The sequence below is a fragment of the Dendropsophus ebraccatus genome, chromosome 8 (assembly GCF_027789765.1).
Source record: "Dendropsophus ebraccatus isolate aDenEbr1 chromosome 8, aDenEbr1.pat, whole genome shotgun sequence".
Lineage (NCBI taxonomy): Eukaryota > Metazoa > Chordata > Amphibia > Anura > Hylidae > Dendropsophus > Dendropsophus ebraccatus.
In genome coordinates this window covers 93,120,608-93,137,559 of record NC_091461.1, presented here as the reverse complement: position 1 = coordinate 93,137,559, position 16,952 = coordinate 93,120,608, and the positions used below count along the sequence as shown (strand labels likewise).

Here is a 16,952-nt window from a genome sequence, read left to right as displayed (position 1 = left end):
ATTTTAACTATGCGCCCTAATGTTAGGGTATACATGGACATTCTTTCAAAAAAGGATGCCGGCATATACTGCGGTGCAATGGCAGCAGTCCTATTAATGTTAATGGTTGAAACATAGTGACTTGAGGCATGAGCCATGAGACTTGAGACTATGACCAATTCCTTGCAAAGTAAATATATACCTGTGGGAAATGGCAGAACATAGTCTATAGTTTGAGGGGTTGTTCACCAAAAAATGTTTTCTTTCAAATTAACTGGTGCCAGAGATTTGTAATTTACTTCTGTTAAAAAATCTCAAGTCTTTTAGAGATAAGTACTGGAGATTTAAGATTTTCTAATAGACGTAAATCACAAATCATTGGCACTTTCTGACTCTAGTTGATTTGAAAGAAAGAAAAGTTTTGGTGAATAACCCCTTTAACTACATTTGGATCACTAAAGCAAGTGGAACTGCTAATAGTATGTTATAAGAGAAACAGATCACCGATCTTAGGGAGACCAGCCAAAGATAACACTGTAGGCTGCTGGTTAAAAAGCTCAATACAGTAAGCGCTTTAGCCAGCGGTGTTATCGTTTGGCTGGTCTCCCTGAGATCAGCAATCTGTTTTTCTTATGGCTCTACTAGGCATTGCTGCCACCTAGCCAGAATCCTGCTCCACACTGATGAGGGGCAACACCCTGAAACAGCTGTCTGTCAATGGATACCAGGCCTTGATTCTTCCCTTGTCATTTCATTGACTTATAGGGCCACTTAATATGGTGGTTTTGGTGGTTTTCCTACAGGAGCCACCCCTTGGCTGGGTCCTTCTTGAAGGGATATCTGGCTAGTCCTGTGTTTCGAGACTCTTAAATAAGGCTCCACAGGCTCTTTTTTTTTTTTTGCATAATAGTATTTCATGGTATATATCACGACATTCCTTTCTGACAGGACGCTGAACTATACCCTGAACATACAGGGAAAATGAAAACAGTTGCCATCAGGCTGCTCTATCGGTAGTAAGTAAGCTTATGGGAGGCAGTGTGATGCTCTCAGCATTGTTTTGCTGGGAAGTGGGTCTTTGCAGATACTGTATAGTGTTAATGTACACACGGAAGCTTAATCTGTAAAGTCACCTGAAACGACAGGTATACTTTAACATTGACTTCATAAGTTGACAATACACTTCTTAAACGGAGTAGGTCATTAACTAGTCCTAGATGCCAACTTTTTTTTTTTCTTATTGCCCCTCATCTCTACCTACAGTATGTTGCACAAGGCTACCATCACCCATCTCTGAAATGCCATGTAATGTGTGCTCATCTAAATATAGCATAAAGGGCATGCTTCTGAAGAGTTAATTATTGTGAGCAAAAGCCAAACTTCCAAAGACTTTCTACATCTTTATGTGCTACTCCAAGTCACATTTTTCTCGTTAAAACTGCAGATGAGAGACTCATAAAAGAGATTGCCCCTCCACTTATTGGCACTATATATTGAGCGTGGTAAACATAGAAGCATCTTTCAAGGTTGCTTTCGGATGGAGCAGCTCAGGTAGGCAAAACTCTTGTGCTTCTTTGCTTGACTATGATTATTAATATATAAAGAACACAAAAAAAAATACCCAACGAGATAGCTGCTATGAGTGATCTAATTTCTTAAAGTGTCACTGTCGTTAAAACTTTCAAAATCTAAATTAACAGTGTATGTGAATTAAAGCAAGTTTAAAATTTATATATTTTTTTTATCATGCTTTAAAAAAACAAAAAAGAATTAACACATGAAGTCTGGGCCAGTACAGAGAGTTACGGCTCAATGTGTCCATCAGTCACATGACTGCCTTCTCTGTGAGCGCTTAGATGGCCTGGGATACACAGGACTTCCTGTGTTAAGACTCTTTGGGGGGGGGGGGGGGGGGGGGGGAGTCAGAACACCGTTAGTTTTCCATGATCACTAAAAAAATATAGTGAATTGCAAACTTGCTTTATATCACATATACCGTAGATTTTGAAAGTTATAACCACAGAGACACTTTAAATGTACTTCATTGGCTGATTTTGGTTTATGGGCATTTTATTGCCTAATGATTACTATATTGTGAATGAGAGATTTGTACTGAAACAAAATCACTGAAATATGGAAATAAAAACATTGTCATGTGATTTGGGGAGATAGTTTGGATTTCCCCCTTCACTTATGTGCCTCTTGGAAACACTTTGGAGCCTACATCCTTAATGTGAAAACATTCTTTGTAAATAGAGCTTTTGCATTTTAAGGCTGCATTCACACTACGTATATTTCAGTCAGTATTGCAACCAAAACCAGGAGTGGAATAAAAACACAGAAAGGATCTGTTCACACAATGTTGAAATTGAGTGGATGGCCGCCATTTAATGGCAAATATTTGCTGTTATTTTAGAACAACGGCTGTTATATTGAAATAATGGCAGTTATTTACTGTTATATGGCGGCCATCCACTCAATTTCAACATTATGTGAACAGAGCCTTTCTGTGTTTTTAATCCACTCCTGGTTTTGGTTGCAATACTGACTGAAATATACTGACTGAAATATACGTAGTGTGAACGCAGCCTAAAATTTTAAAAGAGGCTACTGAAGATAGTAGTCATACCCCAATGCCCCTCTCTCGTTCTAGCTAGCTTAAAGTACATAAGTTGACCTAAATTCTATACACTATTAAAGGGGGTTATCCAGCCCTACAAAAACATGGGCACTTTCCTCCAGAGACAGCACCACTCTTGTCTCCAGTTCAGGTGTGGTTTGCAATTAAGCTCCATTCACTTCAACAGAACTGAGTTACAAAACCCGCACCCAAACTGGAGACAAAAGTGGTGCTGTCTCTGGAAGAAAGTGACCATGTTTTTGAAGCACTGGATAACCCCTTCAAGCTGGCCATACCCAGTAACGTCAGCTGAACCCACTGATTCTAACAGGATCAGTAAACCATTAAAAGTGCATGCTGGCCTCCCAACTCTCTACATGTGTATGGGGGATCTCAGCCTGTTTGGCCGACAGCTATCTAAAATGTGAAGCCAGCTTTTGACAATGGGCTCTTTTATGAGAATATATTCCAGAGCCATGTTAAACATATATATTGCTTGAAAGAGTTAATAAGCATAAACAAGTTATCTTGAATTCAAATTTATGTGACCCATTCAAACAATATTACCAAAACCGTATCAGGGCTAAATGATAATCTCTAACAAATTCATCTCCAGTGCTTGGGAAACTAATGGTTTATTATTTGGTAACCAGCCATGTATTGTCAAGTGTATTGTCTCAATGCTTGCAGGATTTTTTTTGATTGTCACAAAATCCTCTACTACAGTCTTTGCCATAAATGGATTCTACTTAGAGGTCTAGTTTATGTTTTTTCTTCCTCTACAACTCTTACCTAAACATAAGCTCTTTCTTGGCTGCAATGCCTTCAGGGGTTGGGTCCCAGTCAACTCCCAATTTTAAAATCAGCTTGGGTCCCAGAGTTTGGACCCTCAGTGATTAAAAACGTATCCCCTATGCTGTAGAGAAACTTACCTAGCCATAGCATAGCTTATCTCCGCTGTACTGTGGAGCTGATGGTGTCGTTATGTTGATTTCTCTGCCAGCCCCACTGATGGGCAGCGCAGATGGCAATTCAACCAGGTTTGGCACTGGTGACTCATGCTGTCTGATGGCACCAGATTTAAACAAGTGCCAGCTTGTTTAACACAGCCTGTGATGGGTGTTATTAGCCATACACATGTTCTTTTCTGGATTGTATTGCTGTGCATCTGCCTCCTTGCTTGTTACCAAGATTTCCCCTTTTGCCTTGTAACATCAATTTTTAATGGCTGGAATACCCCTTCAAATGATTGTGGCTCTTCAATTTTAATGCTCATGGGAACCATAAGCATACCTCCACCAACCAAGCCTCCTCCCGTCCCAGGATTGGATCCAGTTTTTCCAGGCACCCAGGGTGGTGTGGCACAGAGCGGCATGGACTTCAAAAGCAGCAGGCTGATAAGCAGATTGCTGAGCTAACAAAGCGATTTGTTTCGTCTGTGGTGTATATTTGCTCATCTCTAGATATTAACATCTTATGATAGAATATAAACAGTAATGGTAATCTCTAATTATGAATATACATTGCCTTATTCCAGTGTAAGGGGTCTTTACATCAGCTTTGGCCATTGAGAGGGACCTAATACCTGTCTTCTGTCTCATATCCACATTTAGGCTAGGTTCAGACGCTGTAACTGTGTGGCTGTATTTTTTATGCGGCTGTAAATGTGCGTGTGAAACTGCGGCCGTGGGAAAAAATAGACATGCGGCTCAAAACATACGGTCATTTACTTGGAAATCTGGTTCAACTAAAAATAACAAATAAAATCTTAAGAAAGTGATGCAAACACCTCTGGATGCATCTGGGAAAGCAGTGAAACAGTTTACATGAATCGCTATTACCGCGGTTTGCGATCCCCTGCACTATAGCCGATGCCTCTCATGGTTAATATATTGAATTAATAAAACACATTTTCTTTGTAATAAAGTCCCTTTCATTGTTCAATAATTAAATGTAAACGATTTCATCATTTTGCAATTAAATATACTGTTAAAATAAATAGATATATAAATAAATGTATATTTAGCTATATATTTATTTTTTCACAGTATATTTAATTGCACAATGATGGATTCGTTAGAATTAAATTATTGAACAAAGAAACTGTATTTATTTCAACGAAAATGTGTTTTATTAATTAAATATTAATTAGTACAGGAAGCTCCATAAGCCGTTAATTCATATTCCCGGCAATAGAGCATTCTGTACTAATCATCACTTAACTTTAATAAAAACATCAAATGTTTCTTCTAATTATGTTATGACAATAGCATTATTAGAAGAAACATTTAGAATTATATGTGTGCTCAGCTGATTGGCTGATCGGCTCAGCGCACATATAATGAGCCGGTCCGCAGCACAGTCACTTCATTGTGCTGCGGACCAGCGAAGAGACAACATTGGGGTGAGTATAAAGCTCTCCCCACCCCCTCCCCTGCACTGCACCCCTCCCAGCAAGGAAGGGGGGGTCACTTAACCCCTTCCTTGCTGGGATGGGTGCAGTCTGGCATCAGTCTGGCCCCCAAGGGGTTAAGGGGGATGCAATACATCCTCCCTTAACCCCTTGGGGGCCAGACTGTAAGCAGCGATCTGTAAAGATGCTGCATACTGTAAGGAGCACAACACCACTCACAATGATGGGTGTTGTGCTCCTGTTTGTGTTTTTTTTTGTGTGTTTCTCCCTTTTTGTTTTTCAGATATCGGTATCCTGTGGATTACGTCGGATTCCGTGGACTACGTCGATGACCAGCGGTTGTTGTTTTAATTCTTTTAATAAAATGGTCAATGAGGGGTGTGGGGGTGTTTTTATTTGAATAAAAAAATTTTAAACTTGTGTCTTCTCTTTATTTCTTTACTTTATAGACTTAGTAGTGGAAGCCGGCTAATAGACGGAATCCATTACTAAGTTGGGGCCTAGTGTTAGCCGGTATAAAATGGCTAACACTAACCCCCTATTATTACCCCAGTACCCAATGCCACCAGGGGTACTGGGAAGAGCCGGGTGCCAGTGGTCCCGGAGCGTCAAAATTGGCGCTCCTGGACCGGGCGGCAGCAGGCTGGTAAGATTTAGGCTGGGGAGGGCCTAAACCAATGGCTCTTGCCACCCTGGTGTTACCAGGCTGCTGTCGTTTGGTTTTTAACCCGGCTGGTTATAAAAATAGGGGGGACCCTATGCGTTTTTTTTTAATTATTTATTTATTTAAAAAAAAAACCGCATAGGGTCCCCCCTATTTTTATAACCAGCCGGGTTAAAAACCAAACGACAGCAGCCTGGTAACACCAGGGTGGGAAGAGCCATTGGTTTAGGCCCTCCCCAGCCTAAATCTTACCAGCCTGCTGCCGCCCGGTCCAGGAGCGCCAATTTTGACGCTCCGGGACCACTGGCACCCGGCTCTTCCCAGTACCCCTGGTGGCATTGGGTACTGGGGTAATAATAGGGGGTTAGTGTTAGCCATTTTATACCGGCTAACACTAGGCCCCAACTTAGTAATGGATTCCGTCTATTAGCCGGCTTCCACTACTAAGTCTATAAAGTAAAGAAATAAAGAGTAGACACAAGTTTAAATTTTTTTTTATTCAAATAAAAACACCCCCACACCCCTCATTGACCATTTTATTAAAAAAATTAAAACAACAACCGCTGGTCATCGACGTAGTCCACGGAATCCGACGTAATCCACAGGATACCGATATCTGAAAAACAAAAAGGGAGAAACACACAAAAAAAACACAAACAGGAGCACAACACCCATCATTGTGAGCGGTGTTGTGCTCCTTACAGTATGCAGCATCTTTACAGATCGCTGCTTACAGTCTGGCCCCCAAGGGGTTAAGGGAGGATGTATTGCATCCCCCTTAACCCCTTGGGGGCCAGACTGATGCCAGACTGCACCCATCCCAGCAAGGAAGGGGTTAAGTGACCCCCCCCCTTCCTTGCTGGGAGGGGTGCAGTGCAGGGGAGGGGGTGGGGAGAGCTCTATACTCACCCCGATGTGTCCTCTTCGCTGGTCCGCAGCACAATGAAGTCACTGTGCTGCGGACCCGCTAATTAAATGTGAGCTCAGCTGATCAGCCAATCAGCTGAGCACACATATAATTCTAAATGTTTCTTCTAATAATGCTATTGTCATAACATAATTAGAAGAAACATTTGATGTTTTTATTAAAGTTAAGTGATGATTAGTACAGAATGCTCTATTGCCGGGAATATGAATTAACGGCTTATGGAGCTTCCTGTACTAATTAATATTTAATTAATAAAACACATTTTCGTGGAAATAAATTCAGTTTCGGTGTTCAATAATTTAATTCTAACGAATCCATCATTGTGCAATTAAATATACTGTCAAAAAATAAATATATAGATAAATATACATTTATTTATATATCTATTTATTTTAACAGTATATTTAATTGCAAAATGATGGATTCCTTAGAAATAAATTATTGAACAACAAAAGTGTCTTTATTACAAAGAAAATGTGTTTTAGTAATTTAATATATTAACTATTAGAGGCATCGGCATTCGGCATCATTGCCGGCTATTTTTTAAGTACTCCGTACGGACCGCCTGTCAATCCTCGGCCGCATGTCCAGCCACAAACAATGGTCTTGTTCATTTTTTACGGGTCCGTTTACACACGAACCACCAAAAATACCGCCGCACAATTACAGCCGCAAATACAGCCGCACAGTTACAGCGTCTGAACCTAGCCCCCGGCTGGGTTCACACTACGTATATTTCAGTCAGTATTGTGGTCCTCATATTGCTACCAAAACCAGGAGTGGATTAAAAACACAGAAAGGCTCTGTCCACACAATGGTGAAATTGAGTGGATGGCCGCCATATAACAGTAAATAACTGCCATTATTTCAATATAACAGCCGTTGTTTTAAAATAACAGCAAATATTTGCCATTAAATGGCGGCCATCCACTCAATTTCAACATTGTGTCAACAGAGCCTATCTGTGTTCTCAATCCACTCCGGGTTTTGGTTACAATATGAGGACCACAATACTGACTGAAATATAAGTAGTGTGAACCCAGCCTTAATATTACACTTGATTTTATGATCTTTGACTCTTGATCTTTCACAGAAACAAACCTTAATGTTTTCTAATCATAGGAACTGCAGACACAATGGTTTCAGCAAACATAGATTTACCCAAGGCTGCGAATGCCCAGTATTTGGTGCGAAGGTCGGTATATGATGAGCCATCTTTTCAAGGAGACAATGAAAAAAAAGAGATTGTAAGAAAAACATATCGTGAACAATTCAACAAAAAATGCAGGTACAGTATATAGAGCCTGTTCGCTAACAGAGAATGCATTCATAAAATCCTCCTGGCTCTCTGTGTGGTTTCCCAATACAGCATGATAACTATTGTAATACTAACCCTCTATGTATATAAAATCTACTAGAACAATGACCCCCCCCACCACCACCACATATGTTCAAGAATCTAACTACTATAATGCTGCCTCATATGTACAAGAATCTAACTGCTATAATACTGCCCCTAAGTACAAGAATATTACTACTATAATATGCACAAGCCAAAAAGACAGAAATGGCTGCACATCGCACCCATGGCTGACACGAAAGCTTATTCAGCTACATTTAAAACCAACATCAGAAGTTAGTATATCATTTGGCCAAACCATATTGCCTCATGTACCACGTGCAGGTCTTCTGATACACATGAGTCCCTAACAAAAAAACATCACTGTGCCGGTCAGCGACCACAATCCCCGTATAACGTGCGCAAGCAGAGAAGGGGGGCCACGGAATGGCCCTGCAACCCCATTGTCACAGGACCAGACCCTAAAGGGCCCCCCAGACCCCGCAGGCGCCACCGGCGGAAAAAGTGGACGCCAAGCAACACAAGTGTGAACAAGCTCTTACCTCTCTCTCCATTCCTCTGCAGGTAGAATGGGAGAATGCTAGGAGATCCTCCCCTTATGTACACAGGTGCTTCCTGCTAATTTGGATCACATGGGTCTTACAAAGCACGAGTGCTAGCCACAATGAAAAAAGGGACAGAATACATAAAATATGCACAAGCCAAAAAGACAGAAATGGCTGCACATCGCACCCATGGCTGACACGAAAGCTTATTCAGCTACATTTAAAACCAACATCAGAAGTTAGTATATCATTTGGCCAAACCATATTGCCTCATGTACCACGTGCAGGTCTTCTGATACACATGAGTCCCTAACAAAAAAACATCACTGTGCCGGTCAGCGACCACAATCCCCGTATAACGTGCGCAAGCAGAGAAGGGGGGCCACGGAATGGCCCTGCAACCCCATTGTCACAGGACCAGACCCTAAAGGGCCCCCCAGACCCCGCAGGCGCCACCGGCGGAAAAAGTGGACGCCAAGCAACACAAGTGTGAACAAGCTCTTACCTCTCTCTCCATTCCTCTGCAGGTAGAATGGGAGAATGCTAGGAGATCCTCCCCTTATGTACACAGGTGCTTCCTGCTAATTTGGATCACATGGGTCTTACAAAGCACGAGTGCTAGCCACAATGAAAAAAGGGACAGAATACATAAAATATGCACAAGCCAAAAAGACAGAAATGGCTGCACATCGCACCCATGGCTGACACAAAAGCTTATTCAGCTACATTTAAAACCAACATCAGAAGTTAGTATATAATTTGGCCAAACCATATTGTCTCATGTACCACGTGCAGGTCTTCTGATACACATGAGTCCCTAACCAAAAAACATCACTGTGCCGGTCAGCGACCACAATCCCCGCAAAACCAAATCCAAATTAGCAGGAAGCACCTGTGTACATAAGGGGAGGATCTCCTAGTATTCTCCCATTCTACCTGCAGAGGAATGGAGAGAGAGGTAAGAGCTTGTTCACACTTGTGTTGCTTGGCGTCCACTTTTTCCGCCGGTGGCGCCTGCGGGGCCCAGGGGGGCCTTTTAGGGTCTGGTCCTGTGACAATGGGGTTGCAGGGCCATTCCGTGGCCCCCCTTCTCTGCTTGCGCATGTTTTGCGGGGATTGTGGTCGCTGACCGGCACAGTGATGTTTTTTTGTTAGGGACTCATGTGTATCAGAAGACCTGCACGTGGTACATGAGGCAATATGGTTTGGCCAAATTATATACTAATTTCTGATGTTGGTTTTAAATGTAGCTGAATAAGCTTTCGTGTCAGCCATGGGTGCGATGTGCAGCCATTTCTGTCTTTTTGGCTTGTGCATATTACTACTATAATACTGCCTCATATGTACAAGAATGTAACTACAATAATACTGACTCATATATACAAGAATATAACTTCTATAATACTGACTCATATGTGCAAGAATATAACTTCTATAATACTGACTCATATGTGCAAGAATATAACTACTATAATACTGACTCATATGTGCAAGAATATAACTACTATAATACTGTTCCTATGCACAAGAATACAACTAACATACTACCCCCTATGTACAAGAATATGAGTACCATAATACGACTTCATATGTACAACATTATAACTATATATAACTACTGTAATATTGCTTCCTATGTACAAGAATACAGCTAATATAATACTGCTCCTATGGTACACGAGTATAACTACTGAAATACTGCTCCCTATGTACAAGAATATAACTACTACAATACTGCCCGCTATGAACAGGAATATAACTACTAAAATACTCTGTCCTATGTAGAAGAATCTTTAATACTACTATACTGCCTTGTATGAACAAAAATATAAATACTTTCAAACTGACCACTATGTAGAAGAATATAACTACTATAGCACTGCCCAGTATGTAACACTGCCCTTTCTGGACAAGACTATAACTACTATACAAGACTATAACCACTATAATTGTGCCCCCTATGTATAGGGCTGTAAACTTGTACTCGCAGGACATTTTTATACATGACTTGTATATAACTAACTGCACTGTCATTGTCATTTTATTACACCAGTTGGGGAAGAATCCATTTCTTATCAAGGATTAAGCTTTTAAAAAATAAAAAAAAATGCCGCTTCTGTTCTATAGCGTTCTATTGGTTGATTGACCACTGATCAGTAGATAAAAATGGTCTTCAAGATGGTCAAATCAAAGCTGTTCCATGCCCTTCTTTATTGTAGTTATTGTCATATAGAAAAGCCAAAGGAAAGCAGGTATCTATGAGAAGAATGTGAGGAGGGAATAAAACGTATTTTGATTGGGTTAATTTATAACCGCAACCACTGTAAAGAGATTTCATTGGTGTAATATAGTCATCAAAGAGTAACAGACCAGCAGAAAATGTTACCTTGCTCAAGACGATCAACAGAAGTCATTGTCATTGCAATTTCAACATCTGAGAACTGAGTTAAAACCTATGAAGGTAAAAGGAACGACCCATGAATGACAGAAAGGAGATAGGAGGCAAAGAAGAGTCCATGGTGTATGGATAGGACATCAATAGTTTTTGCCTTTTAACTTAATAGGCCATATTTAAATACAAGTACATGTTGGATCCTCCATTAAAAGACACTTGTTGTAGACTTTATCCACAAGAGAATACCTATATGTAACACTGGCTATGTAGTCAAGGGCAAATCCTTGAATGTGTCATAGAGGCCATGCTGAGCTGTAGCATGCATGCCTCCTCCCTCCCCACCTCTTCCTCTCCTGATTGATGTACTAGGCACAGGAAGCCAAACCTTGTATACCAGTGACAAAAAAAATTGGCAAAAAACTTGACATATTCTAGATTTTATAACTATATGACCAAGGTTAATCAACTGCAGAACTTCACTTTTTTTTCCTGTGTATTTATACTGGGTTGTAATTTTACGTTTTCCCATAGCTGTTCAGGGAGAAGAGTCCTCTTGATAATCAAATCTATTTTCCCGGTATTGGACTGGCTTCCTAAATACAAATGGAAAGAATGGATACTCAGTGATATCATCTCTGGTATTAGCACTGGACTGGTCTCCACTCTACAGGGTGAGTTTACTCATTCTTTCACAATGAACACTATCATGGCTACCTCCATCTTCAGAGAGGAAAGGAGTGAAGCATAAGCACCTTCTGTTAAAGAAGAGTCTTCAGTTTCTGTCATTGCTGTTGCAACCCCCTACTTCTAAAATGCAACACAAGCTTATCACTGTTTGACTGCTCTGTAAGAGCCGTATTAGATGGCCTGATGCAAGCACTCGCTTACCAAGCCTATGACACGGCTCGATAATCAGGACATTGTGATGACTATGCAGCCCTTGCCCTTAAACTATATACATTACCTGTCCACTGTCTCGGTGTTCTTCTGCCCTGTGTGCTTCCCGGAGCCGCTGCAGTAGCTTTAGAGTAGGTCTCTAAACTGACAGGCTGCTCAGCTAATCACTGGACAGGACTGCTGCGGCCAGTGATTGGCTGAGAGGCCTGTCAGTTCAAGGACCCGCTCTAAAGCTACAGCAACGGCTCCGGGAAGCGAGCAGAGGGCAGAAGAATGCCGGGACTGTGGACAGATAATGTATACAGTTTATTATTTTTCTTTACACAGTCAGCCGTTGATAATGGCATCACTATTACACGTCAGGCGCCGATTATTTTAGGTCAGGACCAAACCACATGATCAGTCAATGATCGTTGTCAATGGCTGATCGTTGGTTGTCTCTACTGCACAGAGCAATAATCGTCCGAATCGGCATAATTATCTCTCCATGTAATAAGGCCCTTAGACTCATATTCAAGTAATGATATATTAGTCTTCTTCTTGAGTCCCATTATAGAGGATAATGGCTGTACAGTGATCTTCCTGTCCACATCGTGAAGAACACATAAGGTTTTTCATCAGATTTATGACCAGCCAGTAACAACTAAACTAAGACACAAAAACTGTAAATCCAAGCTTGGTTACCATCCTCCACCTTGTTTTACACCCATTACACATCTTGATGAAATGGTTGATGAACAGGATCTGCCAGGTGAGTGAGATTCCCAGTGATGCCAAGGGTCATGTAATAAATGGTTCACTTTTTTTAATTACAACACACTTGGTTCCAATGCATCAGTCAGACTCCATTCTCTACACACAACCAATTCGTAAGGTCCCTATAACATTAACCTATTCGCTAAAGGGTTACCCATCACATGGAAAAAACTAAATTAACCCCTTATTGCAATAATACCACAACAGTTATATCATTAATCAAAAAAGTTTATTTAATCAATGATTCCTAAAAACTCCCTTAAAATCAACACATACACAAAAGACATTTAAAAACAAGGTGGAGGTGCAATAACAATTAGATCACAGTAATTTCAATTCATGTAGCAGTGAGAACTAAATGCATATCACAATAGATTAATAAGGCTGTATAAAAAACTTTTTAAAGTGCCAGTGCAATATAATGTAATAAATAAAACTATACAAAATCCATCCAATGTGAACAATCAGAGGCTGGGTTGCCTACACAATGGTGGTTAGTAGACCACACAAATACAGCACAATAGTATCCACATGCTACAGTAGCCCCCTCCACCCCACCCTCCAACGTGTTTCGCCAAATTTTTCTCAAGGAGTTTTATTATTATACTACTGCATCCTGACAGAACAGATTGCCAGGCTAAGGTCATCTTAGATGTGGTGTCCTCTGATGACTGATAAGTAGAAAAAACTAGTTCCAACAAGACACATGAAGATATAACACATGAAGTTATTAAAGTATGTTATGTGTAAGGTCAAAGTGAGTGCTAAAATTTCGAGGAAATCTGAGACGCAAAGCAATATAATGGAATAGTGAAATTTAGAACATGGGCGAATCATGGTGACTTGATTTGCCATATAAAGTTAAATAGCTAGGAAGCCCCTATATTCTGCCTCTGGTTTCAGATAAAGTACATTCAGTTTTCCCAGTGGGCAGTACGTTAAAAGTAACAGACTAGGTCAAACGCACTTGCTACATGCTTTAGCTTCTTGGGTAAAAATCATTTTTACAGCAGACTACTAATGACAATTGAAGCTAGATAAACTTTTTTTTTTTTTTTATGGCTATGGTGGGGTTAATCAATTACCTTGAGTAGATATTTTACTGGAAACTACTATATCCAAAGTTTACATTTATACTGCCATTTTTATACTGCCATATAGTTGAATAGACTTTTATAAATCGGCTGTTTGGCCTTCTTTTTTGTTTCCTTATCTTGGAGACCTTCCCAATAATCCTGAAACTGTACACCTCCCACCACCAGTGGCGGATTAAATGTACCCTGGGCCCCGGGCTGTCCACTTAACCTGCCCCCCCCCCCCCCCCCCCCGTCAATCCGCCCACATTATAGTCCAATACTGCCGCCCCCCCCCCCCCCAATGCTGTCCCCAATAAACACTGCCTGCCTCCTCTCCCTGCTGGCCCCAATAAACATAATGTTTGGTCCCTTGCTGCACAAAGGATGTCAGGAGAGGAGGGTGCTGATCTTATAGGGCAGGTCACAGCAGCACAGGATGTCCGGAGAGGAGGGTGCTGATCTTATAGGGGAGGTCACAGTAGCACAGAGGATGTCAGGAGAGGAGGGTGCTGATCTTATACGGGAGGTCACAGCAGCACAGAGAATGTCAGGAGAGGAGGGTGCTGATCTTATAGGGGAGGTCACAGCAGCACAGAGGATGTCAGGAGATGAGGGTGCTGATCTATAGGGGAGGTCACAGCAGCACAGAGGATGTCAGGAGAGGAGGGTGCTGATCTTATAGGGGAGGTCACAGCAGCACAGAGGATGTCAGGAGAGGAGGGTGCTAATCCTATAGGAGAGGTCACAGCAGCACAGAGGATGTCAGGAGAGGAGGGTGCTGATCTTATAGGGGAGGAGACAGCAGCACAGGATGTCAGGAGAGGAGGGTGCTGATCTTATAGGGGAGGTCACAGCAGCACAGAGGATGTCAGGAGAGGAGGGTGCTGATCTTATAGGGGAGGTCACAGCAGCACAGAGGATGTCAGGAGATGAGGGTGCTGATCTATAGGGGAGGTCACAGCAGCACAGAGGATGTCAGGAGAGGAGGGTGCTGATCTTATAGGGGAGGTCACAGCAGCACAGAGGATGTCAGGAGAGGAGGGTGCTAATCCTATAGGAGAGGTCACAGCAGCACAGAGGATGTCAGGAGAGGAGGGTGCTGATCTTATAGGGGAGGTTGCAGGGTCACAGCAGCACAGAGGATGTCAGGAAAGGAGGGTGCTGATCTTATTGGGGAGGTCCCAGCGTCCCAGCAGCACAGAGGATGTCAGGAGAGGAGGGGGCTGATCTTATAGGGGAGGTCACAGCAGCACAGAGGATGTCAGGAGAGGAGGGTGCTGATCTTATAGGGGAGGTCACAGCAGCACAGAGGATGTCAGGAGAGGAGGGTGCTAATCCTATAGGAGATGGTCCCCCTCTTCCCCCCTTATAGATGCCCCCCCTTATAGATGGTCCCCCCCTTATAGATGGTCACCCTCTCCCCCCCTTATAGATGGTCCCCTCTTCCCTCCTTATAGATGGTGCCCCTCTTCCCTCTTCCCCTCTTATAGATGGTCCCCCTCTTTCCCCCTTATAGCTGGTCCCCCTCCCCCCCTTATAGCTGGTCCCCCTTCCCCCCCTTATAGCTGGTCCCCCTTTCCCCCCCTTATAGCTGGTCCCCCTTCCCTCCCGCTATAGATGGTCCCCCTCTCCCCCCTTATAGATGGTCCCCCTCCCCCCCTTATAGCTGGTCCCCCTCCCCCCCTTATAGCTGGTCCCCGTTCCCCCCCTTACAGCTGGTCACCCTTCCCCCCCTTATAGCTGGTCACCCTTTCCCCCCTTATAGCTGGTCCCCCTTCCCCCCCCTTATAGATGGTCCCCCTTCCCCCCCCCTTATAGATGGTCCCCCTTCCCCTCTTATAGCTGGTCCCCCTTTTCCCCCCCTATAGCTGGTCCCCCTTTCCCCCCTTATAGCTGTTCCCCCTCCCCCCCCTTATAGATGGTCCCCCTTCCCCCCCTTATAGATGGTCCCCCTCTCCCCTCCCCCTTATAGATGGTCCCCCTTCCCCCCCTTATAGCTCGTCCCCCTTTCCCCCCCTTATAGCTGGTCCCCCTTTCCCTCCCCTTATAGATGGTCCCCCTCCCCCCCCCCCTTATAGATGGTCCCCCTTCCCCTCTTATAGCTGGTCCCCCTTCCCCCCCCCCCCCTATAGCTGGTCCCCCTTTCCCTCCCCTTATAGATGGTCCCCCTCTCCCCCCCCTATAGATGGTCCCCCTTCCCCCCCCCTTATAGCTGGTCCCCCCTCCCCCCCTTATAGCTGGTCCCCCCTTTCTCCCCCCTTATAGCTGGTCCCCCTTTCCCCCCTTATAGCTGTTCCCCCCCCCCCCCCCTTATAGATGGTCCCCCTTCCCCTCTTATAGCTGGTCCCCCCCCCCCCCCCCCCTATAGCTGGTCCTCCTTTACCTCCCCTTATAGATGGTCCCCCTTTCCCCCCCTTATAGATGGTCCCCCTTCCCCCCCCCTTATAGATGGTCCCCCTTCCCCTCTTATAGCTGGTCCCCCTTTCCCCCCCTATAGCTGGTCCCCCTTTCCCTCCCCTTATAGATGGTCCCCCTTCCCCCCCCTTATAGCTGGTCCCCTTCCCCCCCTTATAGATGGTCCCCCTTCCCCTCTTATAGCTGGTCCCCCTTTCCCTCCCCTTATAAATGGTCCCCCTCCCCCCCCCCTTATAGATGGTCCCCCTTCCCCCCCTATAGCTGGTCCCCCTTTCCCTACCCTTATAAATGGTCCCCCTCCCCCCCCCCCCCCTTATAGATGGTCCCCTTCCCCCCCCCCCCCCCCCTCTGCAGATAATACAAAAAAAAACAAAAAAACAATACAACTCACCTGCCGTCCGTTCCCCCGTCGAGCCTCTCTCCTTCTGCAGCCTCCGGGTGATGTGCGGCTGCGGGGGTGTTCCGTCCTATCCCCGGCAGCGCGCGCATCAGAGAGCTCCCCGTGCGCCGGAAGTCACAGCCACAGGCGCATGGGGAGCTCTCTGATGCGCGCGCTGCCGGGGACAGGACGGGGCATCACCGGCAGCCGCGCATCAGCCGTGGCTCTCAGGCAGTGGCGGATTATAATGTGGGCGGCGTGGCGTGGGCCCCCCTGGAGCCTGGGGCCCCGGGCGGCCGCCCAAACCGCCCATATTATAATTCGCCACTGCCCACCACAGTAAGATATGTAGTTTTTATGTATAATCTCTTTTTTATTACCATCTCTCAAGATATACACACAATTTGTATAAAAATACATTTGTGATAATCCAATTCAAACTACCCCTGACAGAGTTTTTTTTCACAGAAAATGAGCATGTATGACACAGCATACTAAGTAAATCACAACGTTCTCCAGTATCAC

General features: G+C 43.8%; 1 protein-coding gene across 1 annotated transcript in view; it reads left to right on the top strand.

The window, feature by feature from the left end:
• The first annotated feature begins 4,046 nt into the window (after positions 1-4,046).
• LOC138798726 (pendrin-like) overlaps positions 4,047-16,952 on the top strand; it is a 41,031-nt gene continuing 28,125 nt past the window's right edge. The window contains exons 1-3 of the mRNA XM_069979293.1: positions 4,047-4,098; positions 7,727-7,892; positions 11,436-11,575. Of these exons, the coding sequence (XP_069835394.1) occupies positions 7,741-7,892; positions 11,436-11,575 (292 nt within the window). The 5' untranslated portion in view covers positions 4,047-4,098; positions 7,727-7,740. The remainder of the gene's footprint in view (positions 4,099-7,726; positions 7,893-11,435; positions 11,576-16,952) is intronic.